Source organism: Frieseomelitta varia, unplaced genomic scaffold (genome assembly GCF_011392965.1).
Source record: "Frieseomelitta varia isolate USP_RPSP 00005682 unplaced genomic scaffold, Fvar_1.2 scaffold_827, whole genome shotgun sequence".
Lineage (NCBI taxonomy): Eukaryota > Metazoa > Arthropoda > Insecta > Hymenoptera > Apidae > Frieseomelitta > Frieseomelitta varia.
Genome location: NW_025110620.1, coordinates 186,967 through 204,267, shown reverse-complemented (window position 1 = coordinate 204,267; position 17,301 = coordinate 186,967). Strand labels below are relative to the sequence as shown.

General features: G+C 33.6%; 1 protein-coding gene across 1 annotated transcript in view; it reads right to left on the bottom strand.

The window, feature by feature from the left end:
* Positions 1–17,301, bottom strand: part of LOC122536381 (5-hydroxytryptamine receptor 2B) — a 65,535-nt gene that overhangs the window by 7,777 nt on the left and 40,457 nt on the right. Inside the window, exon 4 of the mRNA XM_043668711.1 lies at positions 4,239–4,463. Coding sequence (XP_043524646.1) covers positions 4,239–4,463 — 225 coding nt within the window. The remainder of the gene's footprint in view (positions 1–4,238; positions 4,464–17,301) is intronic.

The following is a 17,301-nucleotide window of genomic DNA, read 5'->3' as shown; positions in this document are numbered from 1 at the left end:
ACACGTAGTTAAATTAGGGCACACACGAGATGTATGAAATTTGTTTTTTACCTGTTCATTATCGTGGAGTATGCACGTTGACGTTAGCACTGACGTTTAATTAACAATTTTCGGTTTTACAGAGGAAACGTAAATACATGGGTTTATTTTTACACGATCGAAAAGTTTGTCGCAGTCTACAGCGAACAGCTCAATTTTCTGGTGGGTGGCCGAAAGAGTAAAAGTCAAATTTTGGTCAAAGTAATAATAGGAGCTATTATTTAAAAAAATAAGTAATTTGCAGTGCAGTCTTCTGCATTCAAATACTCTAATATCCGAACATTCTATCATCTGAACAGAATATTTATTACGATAAATGACAAGTGTCTTTTTATGACACAACCAAGATATGAGAGTGAAAATTTTATTAAAAAATATATATATATATATAATTTTATGACATAAAACTAAAATAGCAAATGAAAATAACGAGGACACGTCTTCACCGAAACCAAAGATAATTCGAACCATGTATAAAATGTACATATTTATGTTAACAAAATTAAAAGAATGTAAAATTGTTAAATATTGAAATTAATGATAAATGCAATTTAATATTAGAAAAATGATTGTTTCATTATTCGAAAATTCCACTAATCAAATACTGTTGTCTCTCTGTCAGTTTAGACATAGAACAGTCTGCTGCATATTTTTTTGTAAGTTGTATAATGAGACGAGACGTATGTTATTAACTTTCATATCCAAAATCTAACACGTAGTCTTGCATTACACTTTATACGCAAATATTATGCTTTCCCCCCTTTTCCGATTTATACTCCTTTGTCCACTCACCAGAACGAATAATAGTTTCCCTTCTTTATTAAAAACCTGCTTTGCACTATGCGCGCGAGCCTTTTAAAACTTAAAAAGAAATTTAATATTTATGAAGTACACGTGTACCTGATTAATTTTGATCGAGAAAAATGCGAAAAAACTGTTCGAAAAAACGCCTAGTAAAATATTTTTCCCGGAACCTTGTCTTTGAGAAGATTGAATTTGAAAATTTGCTTAGCAGACGTGTATGTGCTAAGCAAATTAATTTTCGATTAAATATATTTGATTTCCATTTTCTCCAAAAATTTTCAACGAAACAACTTTACCCTACACTTCCAAACTTTATTTTTATTTTCGCACGTAGAGCAATCTCCTATCGATTTTCGACTCCTATCTAGTCGGGGATTAGGCAAATTCACGTACGCTTAACAAGTTTTTAAACTCGATTTTTTTTTCGAAAATGAAGTCTTCAACGCAACTTCGTTCTCTTTGGTTCTCAAACCATAAAATCATTTTGATTTCACTTGAACCGCTAATTCAAATCCACGGTACGTTTATGATTTAAAGAATACTTGGAGTTATGGAAAATATCAAATTTTTCATTTTTGTGACAAAATCGTCAAATTTTCCAGAAGAAAGGAAAAAGTTCGCTAAATTTAAACTGTCCACAAAAAATCGATTTGTTTTTATTGCTAAATATCATTGAGGACAATAATTCAATCGCAAAATTTTTTATTTTTTGCTCTTCTTTTCCTTTGTGTCAATCTATCCCAAATTCATGAAAATTGTATTTGTAGAAAATACTTTGTGCAATTTCACTGTTACAAAGAAAATTCAATTTGTTATTCGTTTAAGTTTTCAAACGTTGTAAATGTCAATTCTGTCTGTTTTTAGATTATTTTTACTTAAAAATATATTTTTTTAATATGTTTCTCCTTCATTTTCAAGCAGTATGTGTTACAAAAGTATAGAGGATGTCACTGTAATCATGCAAAATATTCTGCACGTAAAAACCAAAAAGAAAGAACAAGATTTTTTTCATTTAAGACTTCGTTGTCGAGAAAGTAAAGTTTGAACATTCTTTTCAAATGTATAATATTGAATTTTGTAAAATGAACAGAAGTGACCGATCGACATGAGAAAGTTGAGAGAAATAAAATGAAAAATGTAGACTGAACTTTTGGGACCTTGATTTCAAAAACAGAGTTGAGATGTTTTTAATTAAAAATGGACTTACAATTAGCACACAATATTCTACGTACAAGAATAACTTGAGAAATGTAGAATAAAGCCTGGTCTTCAAGAAAATAGAGCTTGAACGTGTTTAGTTCATCAATAAAGAATTTGCCTGGTACACAATATAGTTTGGTAGATTTTGAAATGAAATTTTTTTTGTGAAACGAAGCATCTTGTAAAAAAATTTCTCTCTACATTTTTTTTTTACTTATTTTCGCATTCAGAACAATCTCTTTTCTGTTCTTTCAATTTAGAATCAGCTTAAGTACACTCGAATTCAAGAAGCCTTCAGTGAAAACGAGTTATTATTTCTTCCCAATTTTGTTTCTAGCGTAAAATTAAATTCTTGGCCGATGGTATCACGATCTCATGAATATCCTGAATATAATAATTTCGCATTTGGTACTCACAATATTTTTTACAATGACTCCTCGTTTTACAGATCTGTCCAATGTAAAAATGCACTGATTGCGAGATGCGAGGGATAAAATTGCAATTTGGACAAACAGTAAATGCAAATAGTTCGTAAATAATGGAACGTGAGCATCATATGAGCAAAACCGTAATATTTTATCGAGTCATTCGCACCTCGATTGCACCGTATTTGAAATAGTTTCGAATATCGAGCAGCCTTCGGCAAGAAGAAGAGTCGGCATGAAACTTTCTCGTTTACGCTGTCACTCGGTGAAATGCTTAAAGGAAATCGATTTTCTCGAGACCGATTCATCCGATTCACCCCTTGTGCAATGATCTTTCCCCCAAAAGAGGAACTTTGATTATTGTTTCGAACGAAACTATTCGAACGATTCCACACCATCGAATCCCATAAGAGAAATAATCGAATTCCAAGAGACGATTTCCAATCTCAGGGAGTTCAGAAAATTATGAAACTTTTACACAAACGTAGAGCATGCACGAGTGTATATTACGCGATTTCTTTTAGCGCGGTAATTCATTCTAAGAGGATGAAAATTCTCTTATTTTTCGAACTTACGTTATGAAACTGCAAAAGATGTTCGAGACAAAAGTTACTTCTTTTACACATATATTGAACAGGAGCATATAATGTAATAATAGCAATGATTATGGATTAGACTGTAGATTTTTATGCATTGGTAGAAAGTAGAAATACACACAATGTGCGTACTGTGTAAATATATATAAAATAAAATAAATAAACATATATAAATAAAATGAAATAAATAAATATATATAAATAAAATGAAATAAATAAATTTATATAAATAAAATAAAATATATAAATATATAAAATATCCAAAGCAGGGTATTAATCATAATTCCGTAGATTTTTGTAATTAAGTTCCTATCTCTTTAATTATGTTCATGCACAAAATTTAAAAACGCATAAAAATTCGCAGCCTAGTGATCATGAATACGCGATTCAACCATCAGGTAATAAGACACACACTATAAAACGTGATGACATATTCTGTCATAACGACCTACACTTTGAACGCGATGATACATTCTGTCATCACGAGATGATTAACATACAAGGAAATAATCACCTGTTGTAAAACTTTAGCTATTTCAACATGGATAAAGAAGAATTTCCCCGGTTGAGAGATTAACTTCTTAAATAAGAAGTCCAGTTGTAAATGAGCTTCACAGATTCTTTGTTTTGTAAAGGATCTTTTCAATTTTTCTAACTTCGAAACACGGTAGGTATTGTTGAGATTGATTATGATTGGCTGCAGTTAAATTGATAAATACACGGAAACAAAAATTGTTTAATAATATATAATATATATTATAAAATTACATATATATATTATATATGATAATAATAATAATAATAAATATTTTATTTTATTTATATATATATGTTTATTTATTAATAATATATAGTATATATTATTTATATATTTATTATATAAATAAGTAATATATATTATTTATATATATTTATTTATTTACTAATAATATATAATATATATTATTAAATAATATATATAATTTTATAATATCGCTCTCATTGCCACTCTTTTAGCTGTCAACCTTTTTCAAAACTTGCAAGCAGGGATACAAAACGAATACATGTCGTATACTCTGCTGTAATATTTCGTCGTACAATGTATAGTACTGCAACATTGTAATTTTGCTTAGAATTAAAAATATAAGGGCCGCTAATCTTCAGTTAATCTCCAGTCAGCTGGAATTTATTTTACCTAACACCGTGATGGAACTGGAGACCAACATGGCGAGCAGCCACACGGCCGCGATCTTGAAGCCGACCATCCGTTTTGTAGATGTGTGCCGTGTTCTCAACGGGTTCCGAATGCCCAGATACCGGCCCAGCGAGATAAAGCACATGTGCATTATGCTCGCGGAACACGCTAGCACGTCGCACGTCACGTAGACGTTGCACCAGAGCACTCCGAATGGCCAATATCCTGCAACATTCAACAAGAATCGTCCTTTTCAGCAATTTCGATGAATTTTTATCGTCCCGATTAAATATCGTTATGATCGGCGAACCGTTGTAAAAAGGCAATTTCGATCGTGGAAAAATTTTTCTTTAGAAGTGTCCTTTATATCTTCAAAGAAAACGAACTCTCGAAATAGATGAAATGTTTCAATTTCAAAGTTAAACCGATTTTCTTTCACGCTGAAGTTGCAACAGTTTAAATTATTGACAATTTTTCATTACTGACAGTTGTACCGTACAATCTTATTGTTATTGAATTATGCACTTTGCAATCGGTTATGTGATAGAAAAATAACGATGACGCATATTTTTCTCGTTGAAATCACGTTGAAACGTCACGTTTCTCTTGCTCCAACGCGAGTTTAATTTAATTAATTTAATTCCGTTGTCGACAATCTTCCCAAAACTCGCCAATCCCAGCGTTATTAGGAGATTGAACATATTGGAAAGCGTTTAATTACATTTCATTGAAATTCGGCAGAAACGACAGCCATCGCTTTCTCCAACGGCTATCTGTCCGCCTGTCTGGCCCATTCGTCCCTAAGCTACTTATTTCGATGCAACTCCCCCCTTCATTAGCCGAATACTCCGAATAATTAATTTCGTTACTGTAGAAGCCGTAACTTCGAACGGACACGTTCAATCGAATTCGAAATTCCCTCGCATCGAGTCGCGTACAGTTTACATCCGTTCCGGATGATTGTTCGGCGATTCACCTCGCCGATCGTATCTCGTGACTTTAATTTCACCAAGCTCAAAAAAGGCGTGGCGTTTCTCGTTCGAGAATTTTCACCTATAATTCAATTTAATCGTTCGGCGAGCTGTGAACGGGGCTGGAGGTCGAGAGAGAGAGAGTCGCCGGATATTAAAGGATCCAATTCCTTTCATGTTCAATTAGTCTAACGCACGTGTTCGTCTTGATTTTTTTTCTATCTCGCGATATCTTCACAGTTTCGTTTCTTTCTCTTTTTTCTTTTTTTTTTCTTGCCCAATGGCTTGATGGTGAATTTCCGAGATTTACGCGCGACTTTCCGTCCGGATTTGCAGAATTTGTTGCACGTTCAATTATCGGTTTACCTTAAACTAAATATGTATATATCACCGTCTTCCGTCATTTTAAAGGTCCGCGCATGTTCGTCCGACCTCGTTGAAACGCGAGGGATATCCGAGACTTTTCGTCAAAAGCACGGAAAATGCTACGAACGTAAACCGGCCGTTAAGATTGAAGTTCTTTGATGTTGTCCATTTTCGCGTGCACCTTGCGAGTTAAAATTAACGGAGTTACGCGTTTCACGTCAAAATCGAGTCGATCTCAAGTGACAGACAATTAGCTTCCTCGGATTTGTAATTTCGACGAATTGTCCGTGATTCTGAGAAAAAAAAAAGAGACGACGTACTTTACATTTATTTTTAATATAAAATCTTTCGTAAATTTGAATCAGTTTGTGCATTTCAGCTTGTATCCTGTTAGAGAACATACTTTGTTAATAATTCATTAAATGTTTCATCAATGATAATGAAGAGCAATTATGTCTTTTAATCTGTACATATGCGCTTCTATAAGCAGATTTACAATTCGTGGTATGCATCTTCTTTTGAAATTACTTCATATATCGTTTATTTTCAGAACAATCCGACAGAATAATCTCTATGATCAACAATGGTTATAATTTAATATTTCATCCGTTTTATTCGATTTTGAATATCATTAAATTGTTTAATTTAATACATCATACACAAGTAAATTAATATTTAAATTAAATTAAAATGAAATGGATTCGCAAAGGAAAAATACAAACGATCGTTGTATTCTCCAAGTTTTGTGGACCAGCGTTGTTTTGTCTAATACCAAATATTAAATTTCTATTTGTAAAATTTGTTTCCATGCATACTTCCTGCGACAAACACAGGAATTTCTGTAATTTAGAATTCGATTAGTGGACAAATTCAAATTTCCTGAAATAGTAACTTGCAGTCACAGGTATTTCCTCTTGAAAGTTCACGATCAAGGGGAAAGCTCCACTTTGATGTGGATTCTAAACAAATTCTTTCTAAACTTAAACATTACCACAGGTTCTTTATGCCTCTGAGGTTAGACTTTTTTTTTTTAATGATGGTCGCAGAAAATTAAAGTCAAAAGTTTTATTTCTGTGGGAAATTTATTTCGAGGGGGGTTTTTTTTTTTTTTGCGGTCATAAAGGTTCGTGTTTTGCGGGTACTTAATTAACCGCTTTGCAACCACTGCACTGACGAGATATCTCGTGATTTAATATCGTTCATACGTCGCGACGAACGAGACATCTTTCGCGCTTTTTTTATTAAAACGAGAGTTCTAACTCGAAAATAACGAATTCACGAAACTTTATAACGATGCTGATAGAAAAGAATAATCCTGAATTAAATATGCCAGATTAAACTGATGTAGTTTCATAAGGTTCGAGATAAGAATTTAATTTTAAATGATAATTAAAAAATTGACAAAGATACATGTCAAGAAATAGAAACAAAAAATAAAGTCGAAAAAGCTTGATTTCGATGAAAAAGATTTTGGAAGACAGTAGAAAATGTTTAGAAAATTTCTTGGAAAATTTTTTAGGAAAGTCGAGAAACTTTCGATAAGCAAGCTGAAAGAAAATTGAAGAGACTTTTCTAAGTAATTGTCTTAAAAAAAAAAGTTTATTTTCGATAAAGTGATTTCGAAAAGATAGCGGAAAATTTTCAGAAAATCCCCTGCGAAACTTTTGGATAAACGTTCCACTAATTACTCGCTGGCGAAGAAAATGTCTTTTACTCTTATCTTTCATTCAAGGTGAACACGCGTCTTTCAAATTACTTCAACTACTAAAACTACCGATTTTTAATACATACATACAATATATTCTACACGGTTAGTTGGAATTAAAATTAGAAACGAAACAAACAAGTCCGTTCAATTACGATTATTTCCTTTTCTTTTTTTTTTTTTTCGTTTCAAAGTCAAAGAACCAAATTTCTTCAAAAAAGATTCTAAAAGATAACGGGACATTTTGGATAATCGTTTAGTCCCACTAATTATTACTCGCTGGCGAGGGAGTTAACTTTCAGCCTTATCTTTTATTCAAGGTGCAGAAACTTGGCGAGTCCTGTGCCTAACGTTCCCCTGCGTTATTACGATACTTCCTAATTCGAACTTGCAGGTGACGCGCGAAGGCAAAGCGGTACACTTGTTTGCATAATCTTGTATCTAATGAAATTCCTTGGTAGTAGAGCCGTCGACATCGCGACGCCCTCGAATTAATAACGGGGGACCGTGGGACATTTTTCTGCTGGATTAATTGCAGCCTCCAGACGAATGGTTTAGATAGAAACCTTCGCTGGAAACCTTCGCCGATCGACGGAACGGCAACGTTCATGTTGCTTGACATTATACGAGTCGCTTTGAAAAAAAAAAGCCTCGTCGCACTTTGAACCTTGAAAGTGGAGCGATGCATTATACACGATTTCATTATTTACGTTTCGCCTCTCGCTATTTACGAATCGCTGAAAAGAGGAAAACTTCTTGTTATTCAAAGTTATCGATGCTTCTCAAGTATCGAACGGGCAGCCTTTGAGTTCGATTAAACCGCCAGTTTATCGAAGGAATTGTGCAACTATGAGTGATAAATATTTCTGAGGCGATTGTAAGGTTCGAGATAGAAAGCGGAGGGTTATTTATCATTCGAGTATTTAACAATGATGAAATGTTGCTTCCTTTAGAAGTTTTTCATTCATTGATCATCCTTTCCACGATATTTCACTTAATCTTATGCCAGACATTTCATGAAAACATTCAGACGTTAAACAGAACAAGAGAAGGTAAGATCACGATATGAAATTGAATATATTATACTTGAGAGCAGAATTTGTGTGAATTTTAGATGCAATCTTAATATAGAAACTTGATCGATTTATTCTTAATAGAATTCTTATTATTATTTCGTTGAAATAAAATTTTATTGTTATTTTATTACCATTCTAATAAAATAAAATAATTTTAATAAAAATAAAATTTCATTATTATTTAATTATTACAATTCGTTATAAACATTAATTTCTTTTACCAACGTGTCAATTTAATCCCAATGGGAGAAATTAAGTTGGAAAAGTGAGGGACGGATGAGACAGTTCAATTGCTCGTTCACTCAATGCTCAATGAAACAGGTTCAATTTTTCGTTAATGTAAAACGAGATCATCGAGGAAAGACGTTACGTTCCCCCACGCGCGAAACATCTGCTGTGAAATATTTTCCATTTGGCAGAAAGAATTCCCCCTTGAATCGAGTAGTTTCGAGGTTTAAGCTAACTTTAAGATAATCAACATTAAAACATTTTTAATATAATATTACAGATAGCTATAATTATACAGCGCAGCACAACAATTTTATAGTCTTATAATATTTAATGAACATAACCAATAACTAATATAAAACATTATATATAAGAATAACGTTCCCACCCCCCTTCCCCTCACCCTTTACACATAACCAAAATATTATTGTACAATCCCGTGCCTTATTGTATAATAATAATAATAATAAAAAAAATAACCCCCATAGTTATTGTATAATAATAATAATAAAAAAAACAACCCCCATAGTTATTGTATAATAATAATAATAAAAAAAACAACCTCCATAGTTATTGTATAATAATAATAATAAAAAAACATAACCCCTATAGTTATTGAATAATAATAATAATAAAAAAAAACATAACCCCCAAAATTAACGATTGTTTACTGTTGATGTAGCAACAAGTGCAACGTAGCAAATTTCTATTTTAAGATTACACGTGCTCCAAAATTAGAGCCTTTAATCTAAGAACACTTCAAACCGATAAGCTTTTACTCGTCATGCCTTTGTACATACGTAAATACTGTATATACTGGCACAAAATGAACGTCTGTTAATAAAAAGAAAAAAAGAAGAAAAAAAGTAGTTTTGAGGCTGTAAATGGTTCGAAAGTTGGCGAGGCCGATTCTCGAAGAAAATAGGATATCCTATGTGCTCGAGGAGAAAGATAGCGATGGGGGTAAAGATCCGTATCCTCGAGGTTATCCATCGGCGGAGTCCTCGTATCGTTGCGGGGAAACAATTCCGTCGACGAGAACGGTATGCATATTCGCGTCGACGCGATACCCCGCGCCAGAAATGCAATTTCGTCACTTCGCTCGGCTACGACGTTCACATAGAAATTGCTCGCCCTTTGTTATTTCCTTTCTGCCCTCGTCCCCGATCGTGATCGTGTCCCTGAAACGATGACACGTTTTCTGTGATAAACGTATCGACATTTCCGCAAACGGAAATTTTTTTTCCCTTTCGTTCTCTTTTCTTTTCTTTTCTTTTTTTTTTTTCCTAAGTTTATCCCTCGTGACAATATCATCTTTTTTTTTTTTTTATTTCAGCAACGTCGACGTTTCACGATACGTTTGTTAATCGGGAAATCGAAACGGAGTTGCATTGCAACGAACGACGTTACAAGGGACGAATGCTACAATAGTAATTTTTCATGCATGAAATATCAGAATACTTAAACGCAAAGGAATATCGATGTTGATTTTTGCTCTGCTAATTACTCCACTGTATTTTCGGTGCGCGGTAACTGAGGATGTGATCTTCTCTCTCGGTTGGTAATATCGTATGGAAAATAACTACAACCAACTATAACCAAAATAAAGGAAAGAACAAATGAAATTTTCGAACATTTCGGGAAATTTGCTCGTATTAAATGTTAAATGTATTTAAATGGAATTGTATTTTCTTGGCTGCTCAATTACTTAGCTTTTTTTTTAGCATAAGCTACTTGCTGTACGAAAAATTTGTACATATACATGTACGAATAACACACATTTAGTAGTTAAAATAACACAAGAAAACATCTGAAGACAATGTAACATCTAAAATCTAGAGAATAGCACTTATTTATATAATTAGTCGTTAATTTATGCATTCAAATATTTTTTAACAATAACAAGATAAGGAGGAAAGACGATTCTATATAAAATTTTTACCATTTCACGTTTTACACTAAGTTTGTACATATACATGTACGAATAACACACATTTAGTAGTTAAAATAACACAAGAAAACATCTGAAGACAATGTAACATCTAAAATCTAGAGAATAGCACTTATTTATATAATTAGTCGTTAATTTATGCATTCAAATATTTTTTAACAATAACAAGATAAGGAGGAAAGACGATTCTATATAAAATTTTTACCATTTCACGTTTTATACTAAGGAAATTATATTATTTCTACTATTTGTCATTGTACAGTTCATATTACGTTTTTCTTCCGTTCATTATAGTAGAAATAATCTGGCTTTTCACTGTGGTTCTAGAACGAATTACTCCTAATTTCGGTGCAGTTATGCTACAACGAACAGATTCGTGCTATACAAACGAGATTCGGAAATCAATTACTACGTTCATTCTAGCATATCTTACTATACTACACGGAAGCTTCTTTCATTTATTTATTCATGCTTTATTTAAATCAATAATATTTATATGTGTAGGAAGATTTATTCATTATAAAAATGGAATTCAAAATTTTCGTTTTTATAAAGGAACATTTTATATTTATCCTATAAAAAGAATAATTATAATATTTTCTTTAATAATATTATGTGGATTTCCTTTTTTATATTATAATGGAAGTGTTTTAATTTTAGAAATCAATGAAACATTTAATGTTGTGCTCTTTTATGTTGCTTTGAAATGTTTAGACACTGACGTGAGATGATGGCTATTTGAATCAAGTTCGAAATAAAATTAAAAATATACATAAAATTCGATTCAATGATTTTAGAAACGTTTCAATTTTAACGTTTACGTTCTCACCAACTAAACGATGTAAAATCGTTAAGATTATCAAAGTACGGATCATTAAAGTAAAGCCTGGAAAAACTGTTGTACGAGTTCCGTCCACAAAATTGCAACAGTTGGAAATATTTTTCATTGACTGGCGCGAGTACTTTATACTGTATCTCGTCTGTGGATATTTGTGTCGTGAAATAACTCGTTTGTGGAATTGTACGAATAACGTTGCATCGCATGATATCTCAGTGATCGCGAGGCGGTTGATCGCGGCGAAATTTTGATTTAAAGCCGCGGCATTCGAAAGAGGAACACGTTCCGTTAGCTGGAATGAAAATCCAAAGATATGGGAGGAAGATTCGCGTCTCAGCTACGGATTAATATTTCAAACGGAGCACGTTAGACTAACGGAGGAAGTAGGTTAACGAGCTGCTTGATCGATTTTAATTAATACAACCAATAACTTTTATCGAGCCTGTCCCAGCTGGCGTTTAAAAGAACGCGTTGACTAATTGTGCAAGTTTCAAATTAGCGAAATTCATTCGGCTAGTCGCGATGAACGATGTTCGAATACGCAGGAAAGTGGTGAATCAACGCTTATAAAATAAGAGGCGCTCAGAGGCGAGGCTAGTCCATCGCTTAAAACTGTGCGAAATACTTTATCAATACTACAACGTTAAATACTTTTATAACTAGACGAATTTTTGTGCAATTTCCAATTTCTTTTCTCTTTTTTTGAATATAATTAATATAATTAAAGAACTGGAGCTTTACTGGAAATTTGTTTTCGTTGCTAAACATTATAATCAGACAGCGGATTTTTGTGCATTGCGAGAAGTGCTTTGAAGAAGAAATTGATTCGAAGATGCAGAAATGCACAGTAATGCATGTAACATGAAAAAGAATATAAGAATATCCCAAGTGCGATACTCTGTGTAATAATTAACAGAGAAAGCAATTTTCTTCTTTCTAAATTCTATTGAGAAAAATTTCCAGAAAAATCCGCGTAATTTAATTACCATCGTTCTGCCTCCTGATATTTCGTATAATTTTGCGTACACGTTCCCTGCGCTCGCAAACGCATAAAAATCCGCGATCCAACGGCAAACAACAACGTTCAAGAAAGGTTGCACGGTGACAAATCAAAGAGCGCGTCGTCATTTATGATAATTCGAGTGAAATTCGTTCAATTAACGCGACAGGTGTAAACACGTGTTTCTTTTATTTCGTTCATTAATGGAAAACAAAGGTAAAGTGAAACGGAGATAGCCTCAAAGCGATGAAATTTTGCGTTCGTCGAGTTTTGAAACAGGAAGCTGTGTGTGATGTCGGTTAACGAATTCGCAGTTGAGGAGAAAATTAAATTTCCTTGCATTGGGAGAAACTTTTTGATACAAAGAGTTTGTCCAATATACGTGTGAATTAATCTGAAAAGTTGTTGAATCATCTCTAAGGATAAAAAAAAAAAGTCAAACACGGCAACTTTCGTTGATTTATTTCTTCTTTACTTGTCTCGTCACTTCTCGCGAAGTGTCGAAAATTTTCGTTCATTTGTCGGATCACAGCAAACGTCGTATGCGTTATTTATACACCGACAACGATTGGCTCTCTGCAGAAGAGAATCCACTTTCCGGATGTACAGACAGATCCAGGCATTACTATCCGGAAAATTTGCATTTGAAATATTTATTGCGCGAAATGTCGAATTGCGAGGAAATGAAAGGGGCGATAAATCGTTATTGCGAATAATATATCGGAGAGTTGAAGTTCTAAATCGATATTTCATCGTTATTTAAATGATATTTAATCGTTTTTCTTCGTCAGCCGGGTAGTTTGTGCACTGCGTTAAGTAGAAATGGTCGAATATAGCTCGACGTAGCTACTTCTACATGGATCTACTTGTGAAAGATTGTAATTAAAAATTATCCCGATCGCTACACTAATACTAGAAAATAGAAAATACGTGTTACACTGTTGTTCAAGATTATTTGACAAAATATTTATCTCGAGAATACGTGTAATTATTCGAAGAGACATATTGTTACATGAATATAATAATACGAACGCTAAAATTGACTATAAAATCGGGAGAAACAGTGGATATAAATAAAGAAAATATTTAATATCACACATGTACAATACTTACATATGAATACGAGGTTAGGATATGAATTCTTTACAGTCTCATTCCAAACGAAGCCTACCTTGTTTTTCTATGATAAACATGTAAGGGACTTTACGTGTCAAGGAAGGATCTCAGAGTCTTCTCGTGTAAGAAAGTTTTTTGCAAACAAAGTAACAGCGGCCTTCCCTCATAGTCGCGATCGTAATTTTGAAGAAAAAAAAAAAAAAAGAAAAAATAATGATACGCCCCAGGATCTAATTCAGAAGCCTAAACCTCTCTTTCGTACGATTGGAAAACCTCTTCCTCTGCCACGAGGATAGAATTTTCAATGCAATCCTGACCTCCTCGGAATTATCTTATCGCCGATTTCTCCGCTCTTGTCTGAGTCAGCGATCGTCGATACTAAAACTCCCCCGATATTCCGTTGCTTTCGAGGTTTTCTAAGGATAAACTGAAGGCTCTCAAGTATAGATCGAACGGGTATTTTTTCAGCGGAGGTATCAACTGTAGGAATCAGGTTTTGCTAAAGGTAAGTTCGAGGACGGAGATATGCTATAGGGAAGAGTTACGTAGTACCGATTACTTCAAACAATTGTAACTTGGATTACTCTGGACAAGGATTAAATTTGAAATTGAAATGCTGACTTACAATATAAATGGATTTTGATTTTTGCGTGGCAGATGCTTGATCTGTCCTTACTAACAATAGTGAATTCGTATTCTTGAAACAATATAATTAGCTATTTAAATATTAATTTGAATTTGGATTCTTAGGCGAATATAGAGAATTTTATAGCGCCGAGAATTACACAGAATGCACATAACATGAAGAAACATTCAAAATACAGTGTTTCCTGCAACATTTAATATGTAGATCTATCAAAATTGTATTTTTTAAATTATATCTCTAAAAATATGAATTTGCACAAGAATTCGGTCTACGAGTACGATTATTGTATATACCGTATTTGAAGAAACATTAAAAGCAAAATTTCCCTATGGATACATGTAGACCTAACCATCTGTTTTACACGTCTAATTTCAGAATTCATAGAAGTTCTTCCTATGATTTTTCTGCCAGAAAAGAAATAGCTAAAATATAAAAATTACAGTATTTATTGTACCTTAAATTAATGGAGGCTGTAAAACAACAAACAATCTAAAAATTATCAAATTATTAATTATTTTAATAGCAAAGCTGTATTTCGAAGTATTAAAGATTTCCAAGAATTAATTTCCATATCATTGACGACCGAAAGATTCGGTTGACTTTGATATCGAGACAGAAATTTTTCAACTAATCAAACATTCGTCGCGTGCACATCAACCAAATGTTAGAAGTAAATATTTAAATAATATTTCGTAATATCCTAATTTAAATTAAATAATAATTAAATATTATCTAATATTTAAAAAGTGTTACAAGTGTTAAAAGTGATAACAGTGCTTAAAGTAAGTTAAAAGTGAACATATGGACTGTGTTCAAACGCGTACATTGCTGAAGGAAAACATCAGAAGATGTTCAAGAAATTCAGAAGCGTTAGACACAATCAAGTGCAACGCAACCAAATTTTAATTTGCAATCCTGGGTTTAACAATCGGTAAGTCGCTTGATTTTTTTCGTGTTGTGTTATAAAATGATCATGATCATTGCGCACCTGATCATAACTATTTGAACTTCAATACGAGTTCAATTGCCATGACTTGCACCGTAGTCGTACAAGATACATCTTGATAGTTACCATTCTCTAATAATTACCGTAATATACATTACATTTCTGTATACACATAGGTAATATTAGACAAACAATATAATTGCTATTTAAATATCATTAGATACTTACAGTATTCCTCTTTGAACGTAACGAAATAATTAGGAAAATATTTTAGCCTTTTACTATTAATTTGTTAAACAAGAATATTCAATAAAAATCTTAAGTTAGTCCCTAGATTGATAAAACAATTATCATTTATTTCACAAATGCCATATCTTTTTCAAACAAATTACTCAAATTGAATACAAAAGTAACTCGAGATTTGTGTGACAAATATACAAAACAGTAATATCTATAATAATGAAACCCGTGTGTAGTCACCTCCACGTGGTGGGTTTTGGTAATTGATATCGTTTTACAAACTGTAATGTTTGTAAAACGATATCAAGCTAAGAACTACGCAATCTAAATCAGGTAAAATCGTGAAAATTTCTTTCCAACCCTCATTTAATAATAAAAACTGACATCTAGGGATAATTAGTCCATAAGTAAATTCGATGATAAGTGTGTAGGGACTAGCAGATGTCAGAGAAAAGACGTTTTCTCAGACAGAAAAGTTAGAAGTTTACGACTCACGTGGAGCCGACGCTATTGAATTGAAAAGGACAAAGTCAGTTTTGCAGTGCGTAAGACCGGATGTCCGCACTTATATTAGAAATACAGCCTCAATAGCATTTCTTCGAAGCGTCGTAAACTCTTGCATTCCTAAGGACCACCCAGATCAACATCTGGAAAACACTTGGAGAAAGTGAGTGAGGCCCAGAGGAAACCCTGCTACACCGCCACAATTCGGGGAAATTGGTCCCGGCAAAATTGCAGGCCCACCCTCAGAGAAAATGCGTCTAGAACGCAAAGAGTAGACGGCGCAATTTCGTGACAACTTAATTGGTCAAAACTCAAAAACGGTTTAGCCAATTAGGGATGTTCGAGACGGGAATCGAGTATTCCTCAGAGCGAAAAAGTTTCGAAAGAAAAATTAGGACAGTCACATGGAACGAATAAGAGAGAAATTCGGACAGACATCGACTACGAAAAAAACTGTGCGATACGCCGCGAACAGATACTGGAGATATTCTCTGCAATTCTTATAACATAACAAATAAAAGTGTTAACAGATAATTCGAGTCAGACGATAATTTTATCCTGCACTAACACCCACAAACATCCCCAAAAGTGAATAAACTGAATACGAGAGCAAAGAAAGTCAGTTGTGTTGTACTTGAATATCATCCCACATGACATATACTAATGGTCCATATACATCATTCTCTACAGCTTCAAACTTTTTGAAAACATCACGGTATCAGGAAAACGCTAGAAGCGGAATATATTACATCATAGGTAGCCCAGTCCTCCTCACACAAAATACGAAAATTACATAGACACATATCATCTGGTAATCGAGACATTTTCAATTGAAATTTTTTAGAAAAACCAGTGTATCAGGAGCACCGCTGAAGGAGGGGTCCAATCGTGCCACCTTTTCGATTGTAATGTGCTCCTGATACAAAATCTAAAATTTCAGCCTGAGAAACCGGCTGCTTTTCCAGATATTCGCGCGTAAAAATTTTAGGAATGTTTGCAATACCAGGAGCACAGCTGGCTCCCGGAATTTGCCGTGCCACCTCTTCGATTGTCATGCTTTCCTGATACTAAATCTAAAATTTCAGCCTGAGAAACCTGCTTCTTTTCCGGTTATTCGCTCGTAAATATTTTCTGAATATTTGCAAAACCAGGAGCACAGCAGGTTTTCGGAATATGCCGTGCCACCTGTTCGACTGTCATGTTCTCCTGATACTAAACCTAAAATTTCAGCCTGAGAAACCGGCTGTTTTCCGGTTATTCGCACGTGAAAATGTTTTGAATATTTGCAAAACCAGGAGCACAGCTGGTTCTTGGTATTTGCCGTGCTACCTCTTCGATTGCCATGCTCTCCTGATACTAAATCCAAAATTTCAGCCTGAGAAACCTGCTCCTTTTCCGGTTATTCGCTCGTGAAAATTTTAAGAATATTTGCAAAACCAGGAGCACAGCTGGTTCTCGGAATATGCCGTGCCACCT